This window comes from Sphaerodactylus townsendi, linkage group LG04 (genome assembly GCF_021028975.2).
Source record: "Sphaerodactylus townsendi isolate TG3544 linkage group LG04, MPM_Stown_v2.3, whole genome shotgun sequence".
NCBI lineage: Eukaryota > Metazoa > Chordata > Lepidosauria > Squamata > Sphaerodactylidae > Sphaerodactylus > Sphaerodactylus townsendi.
The window spans coordinates 95,913,297-95,939,931 of record NC_059428.1 but is presented as its reverse complement, the minus strand read 5'-3'; the positions used below and the strand labels follow the sequence as shown (position 1 = coordinate 95,939,931).

Below are 26,635 nucleotides of genomic sequence, written 5' to 3'. Positions count from 1 at the left end.
GGTTAAGTTAAAGAAGAAAATATAAACAAACAAAATCTATTGTAGATTTATTCCTGTGATAGTGAAACCTTGTCTGGAAGCCTTTTTATTGCTAATGGCAATCACACAAGTAACTAGTTATAAATCTGTAGAAATTTATGTGAGAACTTATAAACCTTAACACATTTTTCCCCCAAATACATACATTTCAATGCAGCCTTACCCATCTAATACTTCTGCTTGATATGGAATTTCAAGTTTTGAATAACTCTTCTCTTTTGCTTTAACTGTAATCTTTCCTGAAAACTGTAGGGGTCGTTTTGCCTTTGATGCTATATAAATATTAAAAAAGCATAAACAGTATTATTATGTGTACATAAAATGTACCTGTATTTGACTTTAGCAAGACTAATCACTGTTAAACCTTTAACTGGTGAAGACTTAGTACAATTCAACTGTGGAAACACTTTGGCAACTTTTGTAACAATAAGCTACCAGACTAAAACATTAGAAATTGACCTTCGATTAGGTCTGTAGTTTAAACACAGGGCTGCCTTGGCTACTTGTGCAGCCTAAGCCATTTCAATACTACCTATTCACCATTCCTTAAGACAGAGCTCCCAAAGTGTTACCATAATATCTTCTCATTATTGAACCAACATTGAATGGCAAGGTTAAACAATATGAGCTTCATAAAATTTAAGATACAGCCAGATAAATGTTTTGCTTTACAAAGAAAACATACATCACTATATTGTTGAAGGCTTTCACGGCCAGATTCAACTGGTTTCAACAGCCAAATTCAACCCGGCTGGATTCAAAACAGCCCGGAAAACCCACCACAACCAATACATCACTATAGTTTGTAAATTATTTTACCAACAAGTATTTGCAAAAGGAAAGCATATATGTATTTATCACTTGCTAGCATTAGATTGTATAAAATCCCAAGCACAAGTAGCATCCGCACACTAGTATATGGGCAGCATGAAGTTTAAAAATGATTTTGAGACTCATCCAAAGGGAGGGGGCGCTAAAACTGCCAGTGGAAGTGGCATGGGCTTCCACTGGCAGAAGTGTCCTCCCCTGGCGATGGATGCTGTGCCAGCGTCATTGGGCCACTGCCACTAGCACAGCGAAGACGGGCAGTGGGTGTGGCTGGGGAAGGAGCCAACATTAGTCAGCTTCCTCCTGGCCAGTCCCTGTCTTATGCCAGTGGGTGGGAGTCCCAACTTATAGCACTTGAGCCAGTGATGGAAGGTGGGTGTAGGGCAATGGGTTTTCTCGGTGGTGACATCGCTGGGAAGCCTCTTTGCGAGCAGCCTGCCCTCCTGTGGATGAAACTGCCTATTGTTCTCTTATTTAAATGGTTGGGCAGCATCATCACTTACCATCAAAACTAATACTTGCAACTTTGGTATATTTATTTTCAGAAGCTCTCAGTGTAATTGGCTTGAAATGCACTGTGATAGCTTCATTTTGTGGTGTGGGTCTGACACTCTAGAAGAGAAGCAGAAATGCTATTTAGCCAAAATATCAACCAACTGCCTACAGAATAACAGCTTGAAAAATACTGTTTTTAAAAGATGAAGCTTATTACAACATAATTACAACACTGTGGAAAGTAACTATAATACCAACATATGCCAGAATTAATGTGGTCATATAAAATGTAATTTACAGAAATACATCTACCGTAACTGTAGCAGTTCAGAACATTTCATAATCTGTTATCAGTCGACTTTCGGAGCTTTAGAATGTTTTACTAAAAAAATAGTATCATTTTGTGAACGTTTCTGTTGCAACTTGAAGAGCATGTCTGGCTTCCAAAATTACATCAACAGAATATTACAAGTTACCTCGATTGATGATAATCAAAAAGGTGACTAGTATCCTACTACAGGTCTACCTATAGAATTTTACAGCAGTGATGTTTATATTGCCTCCATATTCTCCCATATGGAGACCTTCTGAGTGAGGGATGAAAACATAAAACACCTACCACATTTTATTTCTGCCTTCAAATAGCAACTCTTTCCACTAGACTGTAAACATAAAAATCTGACCGTAAGGCAGAACTATATAGGAGGAAATATAAAAAGCTATTTAAAATACCACTTTCAAAAGAGATAATTAAGAACGAGCACCAGACTTTTCCTGAAGAACTAATTAATATTTGAACAGCAGGGCTATAAAAGATCCTCAAAGGTCCACACAAACATTTTCAGCTTGGATATGGATGGTCATATATAGTGTATAACAATAGAAGTTTTAAGTACTGTAATGGAGGTGAAACTACTGTGTTTTTACCAATGAAGCATAGATTAATATCAAGGCCTGCTCACCATAAAGTAAACATAAAGCCTTATGGCACAGAAACAGAAGGGTGATAAGCAAGCATGAACATGTTAATTAGAACATGTTAAAAGAAAAAAGAGAACTTATCTTTCTTTTGCAGGCCTATATATAAAAGTTAGCACAGGTAAGATATTACAACTATTGCAAATGGCAGTTGGAATATCCGAGTATTAACAAAATGCAGCTCTACAAGTATCTGGCTTAGATGCTTGCTAAATATAGCACTGGCCTTTTCCTATTACATCGGCCTTCCCCTACGACATTACAGTACTGGCTTTTTCCTATGACATTAGGATGGAAGTTTGAAACTGGCTTCTCCTTTGTATCTAGCATCTAGGGCTGTGGTGGCGAACCTTTGGCACTCCAGATGTTATGGACTACAATTCCCATCAGCCCCTGCACTAGAACTTGGACCACCAGATCCTACAGACAACACCCTTTCAACAAAATTGAGGGCAACGTTATCAGAGAACCCATTTTTAAAAACGCAGTGCAAAGGACTGGCTCTATAAACCCCCACTCAACAGTTTAACACACGTACCACTTTTGTTACCAAAGGATAACAGGCCTGTAGCCTGGTATAACAGCATCCCACTGGTTCTCCTCATTACACCATGTCTCTGTAATGCCCACTATATCAAAGTCCTCCTTCAAAACTCTGTACTCCAGCTCCCCCATTTTAGGTCAAAGGCTTCTACTATTAGCATAGAGACACCTGTATACCCTGCCTCTGTCCTTAACCTGGGATTTATGTGCTTTACCCTCAAGTCTTTTGTAGGACACTATCCTCCTTTGTCACAGGCACATTGCTTTATGTTCACTTGCTTGCATGTGGTTGATTTAGAAAACCTCCTCTCTCATGTCTGCATCCCCATAGATACTGTATTCCGAACCGAAGTCACCTCCTGCTCCTGTCGGGTTTCCCCAGGGATCAGCTTTAAAAGCTGTCCATATGCCACGCTTTTTTTTTTTTTTAATCGTTGAGCGCCAGCAGCCTGGTTCCTCTTTGTCTGTGATGAAGCCCGTCCCGCTTTTGTACAGGCCTGCCTTTGTCCCAAAAGGGGTTCCCCTAAAGTTCCTGACAAAATTCTGAAAACCCTCTTGCCTTACACCACCTTCTCCATCCAGCGCATTGAGACCCTGTATCTCCACTCTGCCTAGCTTCAGCCTCTCTTGGGCGCAAGTGGAACGGGAGGTAGCATTCTCACTTGAGAATATGCCACGCTTGGGGGGTCCTGGACTTCAACCTGTTTCCTAGCAGCCTAAATTTGGCTTCCAGGAACCTCCCCGCTACATTTTCCCAATGTCGCTTGGTGCCCAATGTGGACCCACAACTGCTGGACTCCACCTCCAGCACTTTGTCTAAAAAGCCTATTTAGATGAAGCGCTGACATCATGCAACCTTTTGCACCACCAGGCAGGCGCAAGTCACCATCGCGGTCATCCGCCCACGCTCTCACAAACCCAACTCTCTACATTTCTAATGATCGAATCACCCACCAATTCTGAGGAGCTCTTCCCCCACTCCTCCCCGAACAGGGGTATCCCCTTCAGTGCGCAGAGGATGTAGCTGATCACCAAGCCAGTAAGGAAGGGATCCCCATCTAAGGGGAGCATCTTCCCCACCTCAGACTTGGCACCCTCCGTCCCCTGTTAGACCTTCCATTTCTCCATGACATCTGGAAGAGATGTCACCTTGGGGAGATGTAGGGACCCTCGACTGTTAGGGTCCCTGAAAGCCCTCGTCTGTCACCCTCTCTGCCCTCTTTCAGCTTCCTCCAGGTCTGCCACGCTTGGCTTCAAGAAAGTGAATGCACACGTTCGCTTTGAGGTGCCAGGAGCTCATTGCAGCGAGGGCACACCCACGACTTCTGTCCTAGTGGCGAAGATAATAGTTGGGTACATGTGACACTCAGTGCAAAACACTGGAAAGCCTCCATCCCCCTGCTGGCTTCCTGCCTTCATATCTGATTTTGTTTAGATATTTAAATTTTAAACTTTTAGTCAGTGCCCCTCTGGAGCTATCTGTATGCACTATCTGTTTAAAATGACCTTATTAATTGAAAAAAAAAATTGGAAAAAAAATTGGTTCCAGAGACTGAACTAAAGCCCCACCTCTCAGCAGCCCAGGACAAAGAGGAACAAGAGATGAACTCTGTTAACCCCTGTTAAGCCCCACCTTCCAGCAGTCTCAGCTCTCAGGAGCCTTACAAGGAGAAAAAGAGATAACCCCTGTTAAAATACACTGTTTTAAAAGCTGTGGCTTTGAGAAAAGCCCTCAAAAATGAACTCCAGAGCTCACTCTGCTCTTCACTCTGCTCTTCCTGGCCCAGTCTTCTCCACTGTTACTCCTCTCTGCTGGTTCCAGAGATTGAACTAAAGCCCCACCTGGTTCCAGAGACTTGCTGGTTGCTGGTTGAGCTAAGATTTTTGTACTTTTAAAGTTATTGTTGAGATCATATTGTTTTTGTTGACTCCCTTTTCCACTTACAGAGCTAGTTTACTGTTTTTCTTTGAAATAAATATTCAAAAACATTTAACCTACTGATGCCTCAATTAATGTAATTTTATTGGTATCTATTTTTATTTTTGAAATTTACCAGTAGCTGCTGCATTTCCCACCCTCAACTTATATGCGAGCCAGTAAGTTTTCCCAGTTTTTGTGGTAAAATTAGGTGCCTCGACTTATATGCGGGTCGACTTATACATGAGTATATACGGTATTAATGGAAATTTCAAGGAACAGCCCACTACTGCTGCCCAAAGCTGTCCAGGAAAAGGCAAAATAAAGCTATGCTTCAAGAGATTAAAAATACAATTCAGAAACACAGCAAACAAGCATACTATTCCTCTCACGTGAAAAGATCTAGAGCAACATATAAGAACAGGAATGAAGACAACCAGGAAAACTTTTTTAAAAAAATTGTACATTCATTTCAGTGACTTCATCTGTTGGGGTGCATGAAGTTTAAAGTGTTTAAAAAGAGACTAATTGCTCTGCAAGCCTTGTGAATGTCTACATTTTGAATCACAGCACTAAATGACAGATTTTAACGAACATAATTAATTTGCACTCAGATACTTGCAAAAGCATCTGGGAAGGTTTTGATTAGTATCATTTTCAAGTCATTTCTCCTATATGCCTAATTTTGGGATTTGGTGAAATTTATCATGTTGCAGTTTACTTTAAATTGTTTAATTACAAGCCCAAAGTAATAACGAAGTATGGCTATGAAAACTACAGCTTGGTTGACAGCAAATAACTTTTCCACATTGGCTTCTAAAAAATGTCTTTGTTCTTGAATAGAAAGTTGAATACGAACAGGGAACGGGGAACTGCGGAGTTCAAGCTAAACCACACTGCAGTTTCTTTTTAAATTTAACATTTATTACAAATATATAATACAAGTTACAGACTATGAAAATATCAAACCCCTATCCCAGCTCACTCCCCCACCCACCTGTGATAAAAACAGCCAGAAGGAAGACCACAGCCTTTTGCTGTCATTCTAGTCACAAAGGTTTGTTATGCCACCACAGCATCCAATGCTGACAAGTTTCTCCTTGAAACCAAGGCCCTTTCCACACGGGCCTAATACAGAGCCCTGGGGACGGCAAAAACGCCATCCCCAGGGAGCCGTTCACATGGGGGGGCGCGGCTGCTTTGCAGCTGCGCCGCCCTCGCTCCTCCCGAGTTGCGCAAAGCAGCCGTTTTCCCACCTCGCTTCCCAAGCGAGGTTTACGGAAAACGGCAGCTTCCAGCCGCTGCCGTGCAAACAGCAGTGGCTGGAAGGCACCATCCCTCCCCACTGTGCCTGGTCGACCTACCTTCTCTGCGACCATCTGGCGCGTCGCTGAGGCCTGGGGACATGCCCTCCCTGCCCTGATGCTATCGCATCCAGCGGTCGCACAGCGGCAGGGAGGTCCTCTGGCATCGCTGGCGAAAGCGCCGGACGGTCGCAGCCAGAAGGTAGGTCCTGTATTGACAACGGCACTGCGATGACTGGCCGCTCTTCCCCACCGCGAACCCGGGTTACCGTCATAGTTAGCCATGTAATACGCCGCACTCCAACTCCCATCGTGGGCTATCTTGGAAACGGCCCAAGCAAGATTATATCAAAAGAGGCAACCAGGTCTATCTGGAGAAGATGAACCACACCCTCCAAAGAGGTTAAATCATATAGTGAGTGGTGAGGGAGATCAGATTTCAAGAGTTCCATCTTTGATACCTAATATATTTATGTAATTTCAGAAGCATAAAAGGCAAAAATATGATGAGGTTGTGAAACTGAAGAAGCAATACTTACTGTTATTGGTACATCCTTTGTTCCTGAATTTAACAAGTGTAGATTTAAAATTTTTGGCAGATCTGTTAAAATCCAATAAAAAAGGACAAAGGCATAAATTGCACAAAAGGAAACCTGTTCAGGTGACCGATGGATAGTTTATCCAACTGTCATCGAATGTTTAAGGTTACTTCTGGCCCAGTTAGGAAAGAAAAGCCATTAATTTGTATACAGATTTAAAAACTCTTCTATTCTTATTCTTGCCTTTAGCAGCTAGACAAATGTTGAACGTCGGCTGTTATCACTTATTCCAGGCCAACAGATTACAAGATTCTTCAGTTATAAACGTTTAAGAGAGATTCCCCTCTTATGCACACATAGTGATGCAATACTGCTGAGGACAAGTTACTTCAAAAGCTTTGAGGCTTGAGTTCATTAATTATTTATATTGGAAAAATTGTACCATCTCCTACAAAAACACAAACTTCAATCTGGTAAATATAGATTATGCACTGTAGCCAGCCAGCCAGCCAGCCCCCCCCCCCCCTTTCCATGCAAAGTCTATGATATAAAAGAAATAGAACTGGGGTTGCTTTTTATACAGTTTTGGGGAAGTAAACTATTTCACCTCAATCTGAAAATACTGGTATATTCAATATTAGACTCACCATGTGTTCTCAATGTACCAAAATCTAGCATTTCTGTTGATGAATAAATTCCTGGGGCTTTAAAAGACAAGAACAACATGAGTATTTGCCCTCTACTGCATTTCAGAAACAAACTGAACTGATGAACAATAAAACCATACAAACCTGTTGTAACTTCTACTTCTACTGGAAGAATAATGAACTCTGTGCTGTCTGAGGCATTTGTTTTTATTCGTATGAAAGCTGTGTAGTTATCTGCTTCTCTTGAAGAAAAACTGGCTCTCATGACACCTTTCGTCTCATATGGAGGAATTTCCTATTAAAAAGACAATGATACAAAATTCTAGGGCCTGCAAAATAAATTCATCTATTATGCAACTGAAGCATTCTGCACTATTTTCTTGTTTTAGTTCTCTGGTTTAAAATGTTGCAATGGAAGCAAGTTTTTCAACCAGTTTCTAAAATGTACATATACTCAAGTAGTTCAGAATCAGACTTATGGATGATTCAGACACAGATACCTGTAGACAAGAATCAGAAGTTTTCCAAGGCAAGCTGAGCCAATGTAATTATTCAAATACATCTAAGTTTCCTCTCCTATGATAACATAAAATCTTACAGTACTTTCCATTTTTCTCCGGCGTTTTTCATAAAAGGCAAGCAAATGAGCATATATGCACGCATTCACGCACACAGAACAATACTATATGGGTTTGACTGAAGAACGAAGCTACGCCCACCCTATTTCCACACACAATCAACTCTCCGAACACAACCATATGGCTTTTCTCTCTAGGCATTCAATCCTTCTGAAAATCCTGCACATTTAATTATACCCAACAGACTTAAGAAAGTGAAGTTTCCATCATTCAAGGAGAAAAGAAAGAATAAAGGGACCGTACGTCACATGCATTCTCCACAAAATGATATGCTTGATGCCTCAATCAGGAACACTTTTAGCAACAAGCCACTGACAGGGTAGATTCTGCCATCCCCCTCAGTATCCCACAATGCAGATCTTTCTCCCTCCTCTCATGTAAAATGTTGAATTATCCCTATCATAACCAGTTCATTAATTCCATACTGATGAAAGTCAAGCAGGACAAAAAAAAGGGGGGGAAACGTGAAATGGTTTTATATATGCTGGGAAATGATTCTGGTACGTTGCCAGAACCAGGGATAATATTGATCACAGTGGTGGGCTGGGTACAAGGACCAAAGGTTAGGGTTTAACTTCACTTGTGAGGGCTTCTCGTAGTTCCCACAGTAGTGAGGTTTGAGTTCTAAAAGAGCCTTCTCATATCAATCACAGGACATAGGTTAGTGCGTGAGAAAAGGAAGGAGACCGATTTCTGTTCTGCTTTAATCCTAGTCAACTGACTCAACAGTTTAACATTCAAGCACAAGACAGTACATAAAACGGAGATGAACTGCTATCATATCAAAGGTGAAGTGAAAATAGGCTACCTGCTTTCTGCCCTGATGGAACACTATATATTTTAAGTACTAGCAGCAAAATCCATTGTGGGGGGCAGAAGCAATGGGTCGTAGCAAAGAATGTGGGAGTAAGCATTTCCTTCTACAATGGGCTTTGCCAGACCGATAGTAGCTTCTCCCTCTCATGGTGCAACACTTCCCACCTACCTGGTCCTGAGTCTGTGGCTTGAGGGTGGACAGGTCGGGAAGGTGTGAATTGAGGTAGGTGAGAAGGTGAGGTTTGGGTGAGGGTTGAAAGGTGAGTATTTGGTTGGGGAAAGGGTAGAAAGATGTGGCATGAGGTGGGGGAGGGTGAAATGGGAAGTTTGGGGTGGGGAGAGGGTTGAAAGGTGAGTATTGGGGTGGGGGAGGGTTGGAAGGTGTGGCTTAGGGTGGGGGAGAGTTGGAAAGTGTGGCTTGGGGTGGGGGATGGTTGAATGCTGCGGCTTGGGGTGGGTTCAATGGGGATACTTGGGGTGGGGGAAGGCAGGAGGGCCTTATCAGGCCAGCGGAGTAGCAGGTGGCTCCACCAGCCAGGATGCCCTGGTCGGGGGGAATGGGGAGGTGGGCAGGAAGGTGGCCTGGCAGGGCTTCTCCGCTTGGCCCTTTTGAGCATGACCATGCACATTCAGCCAATGGGTGCACAAGGACTCTCCTGCGCACCCCACTGGCTGAGGGTTTGTCATCACAACATTAGGCAATGATATAGAATAAGATTTTTATCCCACTTTCCCACACAATTAGGGTCCTCAAAGCAGCAAACAGATAAAAGTACATGTAAAAATCAAATTAAAAAACGAAATGTATACAAAACATATAAAACAAACAGGAAGAAGGGTGTTTACTAAGGGAACACCAAAACAAAATGTCTTCATCTGCTAGAAGAACACCGTGATAATGAAGAACAACCACCCTGGAGAGTGAACTCCACACTTTTCATGCCATGACCAAGAAGGCCTATGTAGTCTGAGATGATGAAGGTACCCAAAACAGGGCCTCTGATGACCATAACTATTTGGATAGGTTTATATTTATAAAAGGCAGTTTGTCAGATATGGTCAGGGCTTTAAAAATGTCATCATCCATTTCTGTAGTGTGGATGCATTTCATAAATGACAGCCTGTGGAATGAACTCAACTTTTGGGAGTATTCTATGGAATTCCTGATTATGTGTGCAATGCCTACTCTTTACAAATACACATAATAAGTTCAAAATAATGTCTATTTATTCTGTTCTTTCTCTCTATATATTCCGCTGCCACCAGGAATTTAATTCCAAATCCCTTTTAACTTTCTTCTGAAGTAGTGTGTCCAAGCTTTAAAGCAGTTTTGAAGGGCTATGGGGTCCTGAGGAAATTACTAGTGTGGGATTCAAGGTTACTTTCAACAAATTAAATTTTTATTTAGGTATGTGTTGAAGCTTTAAAGGTTTCAAAAAATAATTTACAATAAATAAAACAAACTGAGGCAACAACTCCTATTGAGATGACTTTCACATTACAGCAATCCACTCTCTCACTCCACATCTCTGAACTATTAGGATTTGACTCCCTTTCTAGTCTCTCAATGTTTATACACACTGACTCAGTTTAGTTCAGGCTGATTCCCTGTCAGTTTCCAGCATAGACTGCTGTCTCTCTGGCACGTTTTACACACAATCTGACACTCTTTCAGTTCAGTGCAGACTCTACTTCATCACTCTCCAGTATCAACCAATCACCTCGCTCTCTCATTGCCCTTTCACCACCCTTTCTACAATTTACCTCTCTATTTAAAGAAACACACACACACTATTTTAAAACATTACAGTGCGTACTGTAAATGTAAAACCTAGCATTATGTCAATTAATATACCACTTACCCATAGCTTTCTTGTACCACCTTGCTGGCCTGTTGGAAGCTCTAGATGGAGATCACCTCCACTTGAATACATTTCCACCACCTACAAGAAGAGCCAAAAATGAAACGTTTTTGAAGTAACCCTCCCCCCATTACCTATGTAAACCTTCTATTTGACAAGAAAGCCTTCATTTATAACCAAATGCAGCTTTTGAATAAAGCAAATGTTTTAGCTTCTACTTTGAATTTAGAACAGTACCTTCAATTTATTTGAAACACATGAAAGTGAATGTCCAAGGAATATCTGGAACACTTTTTTTTATCAAGTTCAAAAACAACATTTATACTTGAACAAGAAATTATAGATATGAAAGTGCTACATTAGGCTCACCTGCAAGGGCTCACTATGGGGATTGTGGATATTTATTAAAGGAGAAAAACTGCTATTTACAGGAACTTTTGCCCCTATAAAAGGACGCAGTCTGTAAGGATTTGGTACTCCAACACCAAACACCTGGTAATAAAGGAAACAAAATATCAGTGTTGCAATATGAGTTTTCATCTCCTTCCCCATGATAAGTTTATTTTAAAAAGCTTTATTTTAACATCTAAATTGCCTGACATACAAGCAATGCATGCCAAATTTCTGCTGACTTGCATCTCTGGTACCAGTGACAACTGCAGCATCTCTCAGGCACCATTTCTTTCTTGCATCCAGATTTAGAACTTCTAAAAATAATTACCTGTTTTAAACTTTGACATCTTCTGTTCCCTAATTACACTGATACCATGGGATACAATCTATTATGATTATGCAAAACATTAGTTCATTTATTTAACAGTGCTTTGGATTTAATTATTAGATATTACCCTTGTGGGGAAAAACCTACTTTACAATTTAGATGTCCCTCTCCCACCTCATATTTTATTTATTTTTATATTCTACTTGAAATTCCTCTTTATTAATTGCAGTACATCAACTACTGTTTCTACTAGTCATAAATTAAACACATTAAAACTAATAATAAAAAACTAATAATAAAAATTATATCATTATGATTTTTATGTCCAAATTTTAATTCTCAATAGAAATGCATATAACAGTGCAAAAGAAAAAGAAACAATTCCGACCTCCATCTTTACATCCATCCAAGAAATAACTCTTATATTCCAGCTACTATTGTAATTACAACACACACACACACACACACACACACACACACACACACACACACACACACACACACACACACACACGGATTCTGCACAGCATATTTATAACGAGTTGTAATTGTTAGAAATGAACTTGTTTTCCCCTTTTATAAATGGAAAACAAATTAATTTATAATGATTGCCACTTGTTACAAATATGCTGCGCGGAATCTACTATACACACTCAAAATCAAAAATACTGGAAGGAACCAAAAGGAAGCTGAACTAATGCAATATGTTCTAGAATCAATATTCCTGCCATTCTAAAACTTAAACCCAGCTGAGAGTAAATCTGAGCCAAATTGCTCTTTCATACATTCTTACCAGGGAAACCATATTCTCTCATATTTTTCTAACATTGATTCTTTCAGCATTTTAGTTAGTAACTAAGTCCACAAATTCCCAAATTTTATTCAACCACTCCTCCTCAGTCAATCAGTTGATAGTGGGATGTGATTAAACTCTTCCAGATGTTTAGAAGCTGGATGTTTGCAGTGTACTCTAAGCAGTCGTACTGAGAATCCTATTTGACGGGACTTACTACCAATAATGTGTTCTTAGGATTGTACTGCTAGCATTGGGCTGTTGGACCTTTGGATTTTCATTTGTACCTCTCGGAACAGTGTGTACAAAATACTGAAAACCTTTGTGCATTATATTGTCCAATGGACAGTCGTTTCAGACGTGGATCATATACTGAGATTAGCTTTGGATACTCTTCGTCAACCCCTCACAGCATTTCAGATTTGGAAGGTGGCCACAAAAGGATACAGCCTCCTCAGCAGTGGCGCGAAGACAACTGACCTTCCCTTTCCATGTGAAGATCCATCTAGCCCAGGGGTAGGGAACCTGCGGCTCTCCAGATGTTCAGGAACTACAATTCCCATCAGCCTCTGTCAGCATGGCCAACATTTAACAACATTTCATCACTAAGTTAAAGTTATGCTTTTCAAAGAGAAACTCAAAGGCCCTCGGCTAATACGAATAGCTACTCATAGTTCTACTGGCTGTCCTGCTTTTTGTTCCATTTATACGGTTACTTTTTTTTCATTTATTATTTATGTTGGATCTCTGCTGACTTTTTTAAAGTTTTCTAATTGTGGACATTAAACATTTTATTTATTTATTAGCAACCTTGAGGCGGCTTTTCAATCAAAAGGGGTAGTCTATAATTATTTTAATAAATCAATAAACAGTATAATGGCCCATATTCTTGGAGTCTTACAGTTTCCTATAAGTGAGCTCCAGTCTGAATGCCATTTTACCTCATGAGTAATCTCCACCCAAGAATGCAAGAATAACCAACAGGACCTAAGTTTATCATGAAATAATGCCCATTCAATGAAAAGCTTCATCTTCACAGACAACGCTGAAATCTGAATCGGTTACAAGTTGGTGTACGCAGGGCATAAACAATAGGTTTTCCCCTTCTGCTTTCAATCGTTTAAGAAGAATTAAATTGCATTTTTTTCTTACCTGGTAAGTAAATACCCCATGATTAGATGTGTTAATAAATAAAGTGTTTTCTACATTTCCCACCATTCTTGCAAGAAAAACTACATCAAACGATGTGTTTCCTCCTGGGAGAATTTTCTGAAAAGCAAGCAACAAAAGCGCAAAGCTTATCACGATGTGCTGTTCAATTGAGGAGGAGGCATACAGTCCAATCCAGTGGACTCTGGAGCTGGGGACGGTGGCATGGCAGCTGTCCAGAGGGCTTTCATGCACGGAGGCCTCCAGAAGGCTTCCAGGTAGGGAGGCAGTGAAGATAAGGAAAGCCCTAGCTGACTCAAAAGCCCCATACCCCAAAACAGAATTTTGGCGCCCATTTGGTTTCACCAACTCAAGCGCAGAACAGCTCTGCAAGGGCCATGCCTGCCTCCCTGTTTGCCCACCCCACAAGCGTAAGTGCTATTTATGTCAGCTTCAAGAGCCACTTGCCCCCCAATATTGGGCTACCTGTACATTAAGTGAACAATAAAGCAAACACTTCTGAATAAACACATTTCTGCACAGCCAGCTGAAAGGGGGTGCATTGGCATAGTTCGTGACAATGCCCCCCCCCCCCGGCCATTTGCACAGCCCAGCTGGCTTGCAGCTGGTGGCACAGTCTTCTGTGTCGCTCCTGGATGCCTCCTACCTCCTGCTGCCTTCCATCGCTTTGTGGTGGTCAGGGGACACGCCCCAATGGCCAGAGTGATGCCTCTGGTGTCAGAAGGTGGCAGGAAGTGTCCAAGAGCGGCGCGGGAAATATGCCGACTGCAGTGCCGTTTAGCACCAGGCACCGGAGTAAAACCCGACATTTTCCTAAAACCTAAGCAGGGCCGAGGTTAAAAAAATGCTGCCGGGGGGGGGGAGGGTGATGCTGCATCGCTTTGGCAGAGCCATCTGTGTGAAGGCTCCCCCCCAAAACAGTGTTTTACCAGGTCAAAATTGTGATTTTGGCCAATGCAGAAAAGGCCTGAGTGGAAGCAAAAGGGTCTCTATGAATACCCCACGGAAATAAAGCAACATGCTGAAGAGTTAGCTGTATTTGAAGCACTTGCTTCAAGAATCTAGACCAAAATGTCAACAAAAGCTAGCATTAAAAACCTGAACATTAGTCGAAGTGGTGGCAGACAAAGCTGGGAAGTATTGTTTTCTTGTATTTGAAAATTAAGAAAATTGCAAGATTTTAAAAAGCTTGCAATTCTGCCTAATCTGTTCTCCTGTCCATATTCAAGAACTATTCTAAGAAATCTGATCACCATCACTCTTCTAGATTTATCACCCCCAACATGAAAGTGTGTATTCAGATCTGTACTTCATATTCTGTTCAGGATAAAGATGACAGGAGATTTGTGAATTCATCTGCCATTTCCTGGAATGTTTTTGCTCTAGAATTCTCCGCTTGGACCCTACTGGCTACCTAGATCCCAAAGCACTAGGACCCAAGGGGAGAATTCTAGAACAAAGATGTTCCAGGAAATGGCAGATGAATTCACAAATCTCCTGTCATCTTTATTCTGAACACGGAATAGAAGCAGAAGAATTAATAACTTTTCCTTAACCAAATAAAATATAAAACATCTTGGGCGGAAAGTTCTTAATACACCATCCACCTGCTATGCCAGATCAGCACCATTTTTATTTGCAAAGTTTCTAGCCACAAGACACAATAGAAATGTCTCACAGTAAATACTATTTCAAAAGCATTAACTGCCTCAGGGATTATATGTGGTCACGTAGCTTTCTCATTTGAACCTGCAGCAGCACAAACCAGTAAATCTCTCCAGACTCCTTCCCCTGTCCAAAGATATTATCACTCGGGTCTTTAGGTTCTTCCAAGCAATACTGTGCTTTTAGAACAACAAAACAAAAGTGAGAGTGATGACAGTCCCAGTGTTCACTTAACATCAGTTGTGCAGAGACAAATGATGAATTGAAAACACTTTTTGTTGCTATTTATTTGCTTTAGTAGGCTGATTTCAAGAGGGAGTCTGACTTGTGGCCTTTTCAAGCAGCACGCTACAAAAACTGTGTTTAAAGTACTTCTCCAGCAGCTCTTTAAAAACACAGCTCTTTAAAAATATAAAATTATGTTTACACAGGTTAATACACTGAAGATGAATCCAGAAAAAAAGCAGAGTTTAGCGTGAAACAGATGCCAGTATATTTCTAGGCACAATTCAAGGGGTCAAATTTTAACCATGGAGCAAGCCTTTCTCAAGACAATCACCTGATATCAACCCAGTTATTCTTTAAGTAAATGTAACTATTTTGGTTAGTTTTTTTTCTGAGGGTACTGGACGATACTACTGCCATGAATTAACTAACAAGAACAGGTACACTTTTATCCCACATTCTAAAGTGGACAGGGTGGCACGCATTCTACCCACCACCATTTTATCCTCACAACAAATGTGTGAGGTAAGTTAGGAAGATGGTGAGTGACTGGGCCAAGACCCCTCCCCCAAAATGAGGTTCAAAGCAGAGTAAGAATTTGAATCTATTCATTCCCAAACTGGTTATTTCACAGATTGTGTATGTTTTAATTTTTTTATGTATTTTATACATTTTAAATAAATAAAAAATAAAATGCAGTTGCCACTTCTTACTGAGGACAAGGCCTCCAGTCAAGATTCATAAAATCTAGATTAGTTTAGAAGAATTTTCTAAGCATGAGTGTGAATTTGAATTGTGTCTCTAGAAGCCTGATTATATGTACTCCATATAATACCTCTATCAATATTCAGTGGCACCAAACACTTAGACTTAATTTGGTGTATGCTATCTGAATCTACAAAAATATTCTTCAAGCCAGATGGGACCTACTTTGCTTCATAAAATTCAAAGTGCAATCCAAGTTAGAATGGAATGTATTTACAAACATAAATTAATCTATACCTCCAGGGTAAAGTAAACCAGCATTTAAGTTGTAATTACTCAATACCTAAGGTAACTTTTTGAGCAGGATGAAAAGGGGCTGAAATCTTGAAAGTCACAGTAATGCCCCTTGGCATTTACTTTTCATACAACTCCTCCATGTTGAATTACATCTCTAGCACAATTTTGGCTCGGCTTTCAATTTTCAAGGAAGCTATTTAAGTCATTGAGATGGAGTTAAACAAACTTACATAATAAAATCAGCTTCAAAAGAAAGAGTTGACTCACCCTGTTCTGAAAAAAAGATGCATGAAAATGTGAGGTTGTTGCAGATATCGATACTAATGTAATAGTTTCTTCTGAACTGGGATTATGCAAGTAAACTTTTTCCATTTTTGGCATCCCAACTGGCCTGTTTAAAAAGAAAGAGCGGGGGGAGAAGTGTTTACAATGTTTTGTCAATTTTCTACCACCATATGTTTGCATGGTTATGGAAAACAGGATGAAGACAGTTCAGTATGCCAATAAGTAAATATTACTGAAATGCTATTTATGTCCTCCCCTTGGGAAAAGCACTGTGACAAGAACTGTGTTTTTAAAATATTCTATACGTATTTGTGTTGTACTGGGAAAGCAGCAACAAGCAGAACTTGGATATGTGTTGCTCACAATGTTTTAACAATCTGGTAGGGCTACACTAGGGCATTGCTTGTTGCACAGCTTAGCATCCAAATATAACATTTTTTGCCCTGTGTTTAATAAAACTTGCTCAACGGAGTTGGCCAAAAACTCAACTAAATAGTAATCTCTTCTTCTGTACTGGGAGTAAGGTTGGAAACAAGTTATATGCAGCCTCTGCAGCCAGGGACGTAGGTTAAGGGGGGCTTTCTCGGGTTCAAACTCCTCCCATTACATGTCCGGCTTGTTTGAACCAGTGCATGGAATGGGACAGCCAGAAAGCCCTCAGTCACCGAACCCATCCCATAAAAAAATCTATACCTACGTCACTGTCTGCAGCACTATCATGTTGTTCATTCTCTGGGAATATGCAGCACAACGACAACTGGCCTCATGGCAGTCTGTTTTCAGGTTATAAGCAGTTACAGGCCAGAAGAACACTACTTTCTGAGTGGGAAACATAAAGGCCTTTTTCCCAGAGTTGTTTTCAACATATCTCGCTGTCACATGTTTTCCCTCCATTTTATCCTCATTGTTTTCCAAGTTACTGTGATGCTTTCTGCAAAAATCAGCTTTCCAAATCAGCTTCCCTTGAGCATGTGATCATGTTGAAATGGTATTTATTTCTCCACTCCACCAAACACATGGGCCTTAACCATGCCCCCGTGAAGCTGCCCAACCTCCCCTTCAGCCATTTTCTTTGTCATGCTGAAGTATAGTGGTGGGATCCAAAAATTTTAGTAACAGGTTCCCATGGTGGTGGGATTCAAACTGTGGTGTAGCACCAATGGGGCTGGGTGGGGCATGATGGGGGCGTGGCCGGGCATTCCGGGGGTGGGGCATTCTGGGGGCGGGGCATTCCTGAGTGGGGCTGTGGCAAAGGAAACGAATGCACGCAGGCGCATGCTGCCACGCACTGCGCCCGATTAACTGGGCTTCGCTTAAAGTTCTGCGAGCTGCTACCTTTCAGGAAGGAGAGGCGTGCTTAAGGCAAAAAATCTGCGTGGCAAAATCACCAATTAGTAACCCCCTCTCGGCACAAACAAATAATTAGTAACCTACTCTCAGGAACCTGTGAGAACCTGCTGGATCCCACCTCTGCTGAAGTAGCGATATAATATTGAAGTAGAGATACAAACTACCATGGTCAATTGGATTAGCTTTGTCAATTGCATATCGAACTACTAATGTAACATTAGGCCAGAGATTGGTTTTGAAGCTGGGGGTGGTAACTGCTGCAGGAAATAAGGGACTGCCGAAGTAATGATTGTGCAGATCAAATTTGGTGGAAAAATATGGGGTTTTTTTTGTATGTGTGGGGATGGGCTATGTGTTTCTGTTCCTTCAGGGAATGACACCTTCTCTGGGAGGTGTTTTAGCTTCTATTTTTGGTTGGTAGTTCTCAATAGTAGAAATGGAGGCTGAGATAGTTTTGAATTGCCACTTCCAAACATGACTGTGCAGTAACACCAGAGCGCTTGCGCATCCCACCACCATCAGAAATAATACATTGATTATCAGAAGTAGTGTGTGGAAGAAATGCACCTGAAGAGACAAAGACATCTGACCACTGGGAAAATCTGTGGGAAGACGTGCATGTGGAAGGGCCATAGTGCAGGATTAAGATGGACCACAGACAACTGCAGTTTGCCTCCAGCACAGGCCTGAGGTACTGCTACTTGCAAGCAATAAACCACAAAGCTGGTAAAATTAATATTTAAAAAGTACAGTCCTGCACATTTTGACTTCTACACCTTCCACAAAAACTGCAACTACAGTGCCAGCCAGCCAATTCTTTGTTCTTAGTAAGTACCCATGCTCAACATTTTCACAATAATCTGACCAAATAATTATATTCGGCAGCCGATATTAAGAGAGCAAGTGCCTCACAGTGAAAGACATGCGAACAATTTATTTATTTACTTATAACTTCTGTATCCCAATAATTTTGTTATCTGGTAGCTCATGTGAAGTGTCAGTTCCTTAAATGGAACACCTAATGCTTTTCCTGACCAAAGAGGTTCACAGTAGTTGCTTGTGGCCTGGGACAGAGAAGTAGACTAGCTTTCAACCCAAGTCTAGTCAAACAATATTCCAAAACAAAACTAGTGCACAATTTATGATGGCATTTAACACAGAGAATGCTTGCACTTTGCAACAATAACAAAATTCTAGGAGTAGGAGAAAGAAACGTGTCCTGCACTTGTGTGGAAAAGTCAGTTTTGCACCTGCACAAGCATTCTCAGTCTTTCTCCTGTGTAATAAAGAGGAGAATATATAGGACTAAAAAAACCCTAAGATAAAAACAAGCATATATCAACTACTCTAGCTGAAAAGACTAGAAAATTAGAGGACCAATAGGCAGATGAGAGATTTACCAAAATGCTCTGTGTTAAGAGAAGAAAGTCTAAATTTATTAAGGGTATCAGGAATCTAAGCTCTCTCTCTAACCTATAACTGGTCTGACTGGCAAATGTTAATCATTCTAATGTACCTAGCAGTACAGTGTTTTGGTTTCTATAAACATATATATAAGTGACATTGCATCAGCGTGACCACTATTTCAGTTATTGGGTGCTGCCTGAGTAAGTGATATTATCAACACACTGTTGTTATCAACACACTGGTGAATCCATGGTTTATTTTCATTATACACAAAGGGAAATAACAACAAAGTCTGGGAGGTGGTGAAACTATCTAAACTTACGAAGTCTGGGCTAAACTAACGGATGGCCAAGTTCACAAGCCCTATTTTTCAGTTAGTTGGAAGCCTCTCTTTGATTTTTGTAAAAGAGACTTTTTATTTTTTGCAACTGTGCAATCTTTTATATTTCAACTGTGCATTCTTTTTGCACTAGAGTATCAGTGAGTGCAGATGACATTTCATGGTACCAGTAGTTGCAGTCAGAACTTGCCCAACTTACTGTTCATGGAAATCCAGCATTGGCGGTTCAAACCGAATTGGTCTGCAATTTCCTCGATACATTGATAGGCTGCTGGGGGGGGAAATGAGTGTAAATAAAAGTAAAGAGCACATTTTCATTCATGCCCTCTATGATTAGCCCACAAGCACTAGAAATATGGCTAATGACAAAGTAGCTTTAGTTAATGTTTCCAACAAGTACACATTATCAGTAAAATTATCCTAGTACTAAATATTTATCAACAGCAGACTAGACTACAACAGAACATAAGTAACACAGTCCTTTCCCAGGTGGCTTACAATCAAAGGCAGCCGACTTATAATTTTTTAACAGGCCTCTTGAATATAACCATCCCTGAACAAACCAGTTGAACTTATTTCTCCCTTATTTTAGCGTAATGCATACATAGCAAAACGGCAATAAAGACCAGCCCTACATGAATTTCTTGGACTGATATGGAAAGTCTACATACAAGCCAGGATCATACATGAATTGAAGAAAACACTCCAGAATGAAGCACATTATCACTGATTGTCAAATTACCATGGCACATTAGAAGACACAGTTCTCAGGAGATTATTTTAAAATAAACTCAGGCAGAGTTCCCCAACATGGTGCCTCTGGCCCCATGGTACCCTTTGACAACTTTCATGGCACCTACAAAATGTTTGTAGAAAATGGGCAGGGCCAGGTGTGGTTTTTGAGTACTAGGGCTTTTGACTGGAAATGGGTTGCCCAGATTTTAAAAAATATTGCTTTGGCAGAAGCTGCTACCAGTCTTCACAACATGACTGAAAGCTGTAAGCAAGACAATGCTTTTAAACAATAAGTTCATTTAAGAAGGCATCCAGTTAAGCAAAGTTTCTACTTGAAATGTTGACATATTATACATTAGAATTAGATATAACTGCACTCCCTGAAATTTGTGGTTTGCTCCATCTCCTGTGGCAGCCATTTTGTGACTGTACCCATCATCCTGAATTAATTCTAAGTGTATACTGAGGTATAAAACCTATTAAGAATTTCTACGACAGAGTAGGTGTGAGTACTCCAAAGACGAGTACATCATAATCCCTTTATACTAGTAGTCCTTGTGGTTATCATTCTCAAACAGTGAGTATCCATAATAGATAGGATGAACTTTTATCATGGATATACAAGAATACTAGATTATGGAGAGACTATAAGGAATGCAGAATTGCATCCCTATACATAATTCGCTAAGGCTTTAGAATGTCCAACAACGAACCCCCAGCCAATGGGTGTGCAGGACTCCCATTGGTTGGAAGTGCATCCCTCGCATTCCAACCCCCCCACCTCCCTTCTCAAGACTTGCAGGTCTTGGGAGGAGAGGTGGTGGTGGTGGGGAAACACAAAGGATTGTCCCCTCCACCTCCCTTTCCTGTTTCCCAAGCCACACAGAACTTGGGGAAACGAGGAGGGGAAACTGCCCAATCCTCCATGCGGGGTTCAGCTAGGATTGCCACTTCCCTTTTTCCCACACTGCACAGGGCTTGGAAAACAAGGGGAGGACAACCCTCTCCTGTCTGTCCTTTCCCCCTGCCCCCTCCAGTCTAGAGCCCATTTTATTTCATTTTAAAATAGCATTGATGCTAGTATGGAATAAAAACACAGTATAAACGAGCATAACAGTGCCTCCACTGATACGTGTGGAGTCTTGTTCCAGCTTCTATTTGGCTGAACAAACTTAAATTGATATGTGAACTATCTCTTTGATTATACTTACACAAATGCTCTGTGTGTGTGTGCGTGCGCGTGTGTGTAAAATATACATAAATCTTCTGACATATATATACATTCTCTTCCAGAAAGTTCTGGGAACAGGCAGCCCAATCCACAGAGCTCTGGCCTCCACGGCTGCTGCTGCTGCTGTGTTGCCTCCAGAAGCTTTCAGAAAGTGCAGGGATGTAGCAAAAAAGGGGAAAAAAACCCATCTCCCTGGAAAGCCCTCCAAAGGGCTTGATGCAGTTACATCCAAGGTCCTAGGTCGGTGCTCCCAGCTCAACAGCCTGAGTGGAAGCTGACATCCCGAGAACACCCCTAGCCTGTCCCCAGCTGCTGGTGTGGCTCTTCATTGTGTGGGCATTTCCAAGTTGGGTGCTGCCAAGGTTTCCAGTCTGCCCTGCCTGCTGATGTAAGTGCCACTTTGCTAACAGGTTGAGTAAACACACCAGCACAGCCCTGGGCTGACTCCACACACCCATTCACCCCCCTCTTTGGATTGGGCTTTTAATCTTCGAGTAAGTAGTCTTAGTATTATAGCTCTGTATTTTTTTTAAAAAAGAATACTAAGCGAAGATTTAGTACCCAGAACTTTCCAGAATAATGTGTTGGTGACTACTGGCTACAACAGTATTGTGAAGTGACATGGAATCTAACACTACCATGAAGTTTAATTCTGCTGGCAGGATAAAAGACAGCCTTGATTGACTGAACACGCTGGCTGCCTGTGCGAGCTCTGAAAGTATGAAATAGGTTTTCTCTGCCGCCAGGTGGCACTCTCCTCCTGTTCAGAGATTTCCATAGCAGTTTGGAACCTACTATCATTTCAGAAATGGAATTGAACTTGGGTGTATCTATCTTCACAAAGGTAGTTAAGCACAAAATTGACAGCCACCAGGTATAAAGAATTTTAAGAGAAGAAAGGGAAATCATATAAATCTTATGTAAAAAGAAAAGATGTTCATATGTTGCTCTATATTCAGAGCTGCTCCTTAAGAGGATATTCATTCCCAGCTGAACATTAGAGTTGGGGCAAGGATGCCCTTTATGCTCCAAGCAGAATTAACCTTCTTTGTTATCCCAATGTTTCATTCTCACCTGGATGGAGACATCCTTTTTGAACGAGATACTGAAAGGCGGTGTTTTAAAATTCAGGCATGTATTGATGGTTTAATTGCAGGACTGCGTGTCTCAAAGTCATGAAATCTGAGACGCTACAGTAATGCTACAACTGATAAATGTAGGTGCAGATACCCATCTGGCAGCTTTACAATTATCCCATACCATTATCAAATGCAGCTCTGGTTGATATATTCCCATCCGAAAGTGTTGTGATGCTTTCTGGCATATCAAGGCTTTGCTCTTCATAGGCAATGTGTATCAAGTCTAACATTTGTTTAGAGAAAACTTAGAAGCCTTCTTTCCTTTGGCATGTGAACAAGAGACAAACATAGCATCCAATCTGCTAAAGTGGGATTCTCAAACAAGTAGTTGCATAATGCTCTCTATAAGTTCAAGTGCCCAATCATGCGTTCCAGTCTGAGAACTTCCTTGCATACGGTAACATAGTCAGAAAAAATATTTTTGTCAGTGGTTTCAACAAGAAGTCAACAAGGTATTTCAATGATAGCTGAGGCCTGTAGAAAATATGATGCTCCCTACAGAAAACATTTCATGTGAAGATGCCCTAGTTTTCCTTCACACACCAGAAGAACTGATATCAACATTGCTGATTAGCCTTGGATCATGTTTGACTGAAGATTTCATGTCAGGCCATCTTTGGAAACATACCAGGACTTGAGGGAAAGCAGCCTCTAACATCTTCTGCCTGAATCACTTGACACATACTCTTCACATAACCTCAAGGCAGAAGACCTACGGATGCTAGCTTGGTTTACACCATCTCTGCCAAGCACCCATGCAAAATTGGTTGCATTTTGAATTTCTATAACCAACTTGAATCTGCATGATATACTGCACCCTATGCCAATTTAATTGGAGTAAATGGAAAGTTCCATAGAGGCCCAATGGATGTAAGTGAGCTAGGCTCAAGAACTATAGCCTCCTGACCTTATACATAGTTTATTCGTCTTAGCTTTATCCACTGCACTAAAGACACATGAAGAGGTTTCACATCAACTCCAAAGTCTGGCTTTTTCTTTCCTGAGAAGAGTGGGCTGGAGAATTTCACCTTTCCTTATTTTCCCCTGCCCTAGCAAGGCATCTTTCGTAATTAATGTTGCTACAAACTGCTGAGTAGCCTGCCTTGAACCTTTTTGGGAACCAAAAGTAATCTTCCCAGTTCCTGGGCTCAGGGGCCTCTTACATAAAAGGACAACAACTGTGTTATTTGCTCCTGCCAGGTCCTGGATTGGTGTGCTGTCTTATTGGCCTCAGTCTGGGCTGGATCACAGCTTTCCATGCAGTGCCAAAGTCTGCCAGATCTGTACTAGTCTTCTCTTCAAATCTGGAGTCCAAGGATTCATAGTCTGAATTTCCTCCCTGGAGATATGCCACAAGTGTTGGGAAGTGACCTTGGCTGCAGAGCCTTTCTGACTGGTGGTTTAGGAATGATTTGTTCAAACTCCTCTGCTGCAGGGCCTTTTTGGAAGCTTCCTGTGATGAACTTGCCATGGCACGGAAAACTTGAAAGTTCAATTAAAAGAAAAGAACAGACAACTAAAGAGCAAAGATAGAGAAGATTTGGAGGGAAAATAGGATAGAAAGACAGAAAACAAAGAAGAGAATGTGAAGCCAGATATTTTTTAAAAAGAACCAGAAATGCACTGGCAAAAAAAAAAATACTCAAAAATTCCTGCTCTCCGTGCTAAGGCAGGGATCAACTGGAAAAAGAAGGCCCCTTCTGATAGCAGAGACAGAAAACTGCAACCCATTACCTGCCTCCAGAGCTGCCATCCCTCCTCTGGTTCTCCTCTTTCAAGTCAGAATGTTTAGCTGACAGAATCAATAATTTACACAACACATGACTTATTGTGTCATATTTATAACTGTTGACAAAAGTTATGTATTTTTGTCCTTGTTCATTCTTTTACACAGAAAGCTGGTATTTTATTGAACGAGTTTAACGGAATGTCTGAGATCAGATTTGAGAAATTATGAACGTATATTTTAATATGATGGTATTGCGCTAAAATATTTTAAACCCAAATTACATTTGAAGGGCATCTAACAGAAACATTAAATTCAAAATTTAAAACAGAATATTTTTAAAATGTCCATCTTTGCTCACTTACAGTTTCATAAAGAGAAAAACAAAAATATGACTGTCCACAAGCCGTTCAGAATCTAAAACCTTAAGGTCTGGGGTAGGGGGCATAGCAAAGGCTGGTCTGTTCTGATTCATATGGTCCCAACCCAAGATATTTCCAGTAGGAAATCAAATTCAGAAGAGTATAAATGAACACTGCTCCAAGAACTGTCTCTGAATGTGAGTGTAGAAGGTTCACCTGTACTGGCCACAACTGCCAGTGCCACTCACAGCAGAGTTATGTCTTTCTAAATCCAATGAAGCCAGCAGGATAAGAAGGGTGTATTCTGCTTAGACTGAACAGTACATCAGGCATGCTTCTCCAACACCTAATTGAATGGGGGAGGAATATCCAAGTTTTTTTGGATTAAAACAGAAAAAAGTGATAGGTGAAATCCATGTGCATTCTTTGACTCGGTTAATGCAAAGTGAGTTAGAGTGTGCAATATAAACAAGTGAAATTGTATAACCTACCCAGAGATGTGTAATAGGTCAGTGGTTCCCAACCTATGGGCTGGGGACCTCTGGGGTCCCACAGAGTCATGGCAAGGGGCTTCCAGATTCAGCCATCTCAGGCAAGCTTCTGCCTTTCCCACCTGTGCTTTCCCCCGGCTCACCTCCATTGAGGCCATGCCCCCTGAACTCTGTGTCAGGTTGTCACCAGGGCTTCATTCACCAGCCAGCTTGGCCAGGCATGGCTAAAGATCCTCAACTGGGTTAACCTGCTCCGAGCCCCCATCAGGCTAGCCTCAGCCAAAGGTCCTTAAGTGTGCCCCAGCCCAGTCAGGGCAGCTTGCCTACTTGCAAAGAGAATGGCTCCTTATTAGAGGCACAGGTGAGGCATATTGGTTTTATGGTCCACTACCATTCCAGCCATAGCGCTGTGGCATTCAAGGAAAGACTGTTCAAGAAGTGGCTTCCTTGTATGCCCACCAGCTGGCTTTCCTTCCCCCGCTCACCTCTCTGGAAGGCCCAGAGCTACATCAAGCAGCCATCAAGGCCCAAGAGCTTTCCAGAGACATCCCTCTTTCAGTACAACAGGGCAACCCAGAAAGTGTGGGAGAGAAGCGGTCAAGAACTGCCATCTCACTTTTATAAACAGGAGCCTCTCCACCCATTATTACCTAATTCCAAAATACCAGTTTGATGAAAACATTGTTAATTGAGACATTGTAGGTCTCAATTGACATTTGTTCTTAAGCAATATTTGTCACTGAAGGCCTAACTGAGAAGTAAGCAGGTTTATCAGGAATCACATTAAAACCCTTCAGAGTACTAGAACCCAGGCTTACAATACACGAAGCTGGAAAGAATTCATCCTAAGTAAATTTCTCTCCCAAACACAACACATTTTAAAATGCTGCTAGCAACTTCTATTAAGAAATAAACCACAATTGCCAAATTTATATGCAGTGCATGCATCTGAAGTGAGCTCTGTCTCAGGAAAAATTATGTGGGAATAAATTTTGTTACTCATTAAAGTGCCACTGGACTTCTCATTTATTTTGCTGCCTAGAATAGTAATCACGACATTATCAGCTGTCGAGAAGGCCTGCAGCTCAACACATCTGCAGAGATCCAACAGCACATTCTGGAGATGAGGCCCTTTCCCAACCAAACAGATATCACTAAGGACAATGAGAAAGGGCAGCCAGGTATCCTTTTAGCATGCCTGGATCCTGAACAGTTGAGAATTCTCTCCGCAAGAAACATTTTGTATTGCACATTAATTATTTGTATTAAATTCGGATACCTGTGAGCTCCTTTGGGGGTCAATTCATCACTCAAAAGCACAGTTAAAATCAAAATAAATAAGAATCCACCAACTGTCACAAACTGAAAGCTCATTGGGCATCCAAC

The 26,635-nt window shown here is 41.2% G+C and overlaps 1 protein-coding gene across 3 annotated transcripts in view; it reads right to left on the bottom strand.

Annotated features, from left to right (window-relative positions):
• TMEM131 (transmembrane protein 131) overlaps window positions 1-26,635 on the bottom strand; it is a 110,911-nt gene that overhangs the window by 36,851 nt on the left and 47,425 nt on the right. The window contains exons 4-13 of one of the 3 annotated variants that reach the window (XM_048493839.1): window positions 19,765-19,836; window positions 16,451-16,574; window positions 13,274-13,390; window positions 10,977-11,099; window positions 10,608-10,688; window positions 7,436-7,586; window positions 7,292-7,348; window positions 6,645-6,706; window positions 1,371-1,479; window positions 203-311 (exon numbers count right to left, since the gene is read on the bottom strand). In XM_048493839.1, the coding sequence (XP_048349796.1) occupies window positions 203-311; window positions 1,371-1,479; window positions 6,645-6,706; window positions 7,292-7,348; window positions 7,436-7,586; window positions 10,608-10,688; window positions 10,977-11,099; window positions 13,274-13,390; window positions 16,451-16,574; window positions 19,765-19,836 (1,005 nt within the window). The remainder of the gene's footprint in view (window positions 1-202; window positions 312-1,370; window positions 1,480-6,644; window positions 6,707-7,291; window positions 7,349-7,435; window positions 7,587-10,607; window positions 10,689-10,976; window positions 11,100-13,273; window positions 13,391-16,450; window positions 16,575-19,764; window positions 19,837-26,635) is intronic. The other 2 variants (XM_048493840.1, XM_048493841.1) reach the window with 2 other exon arrangements.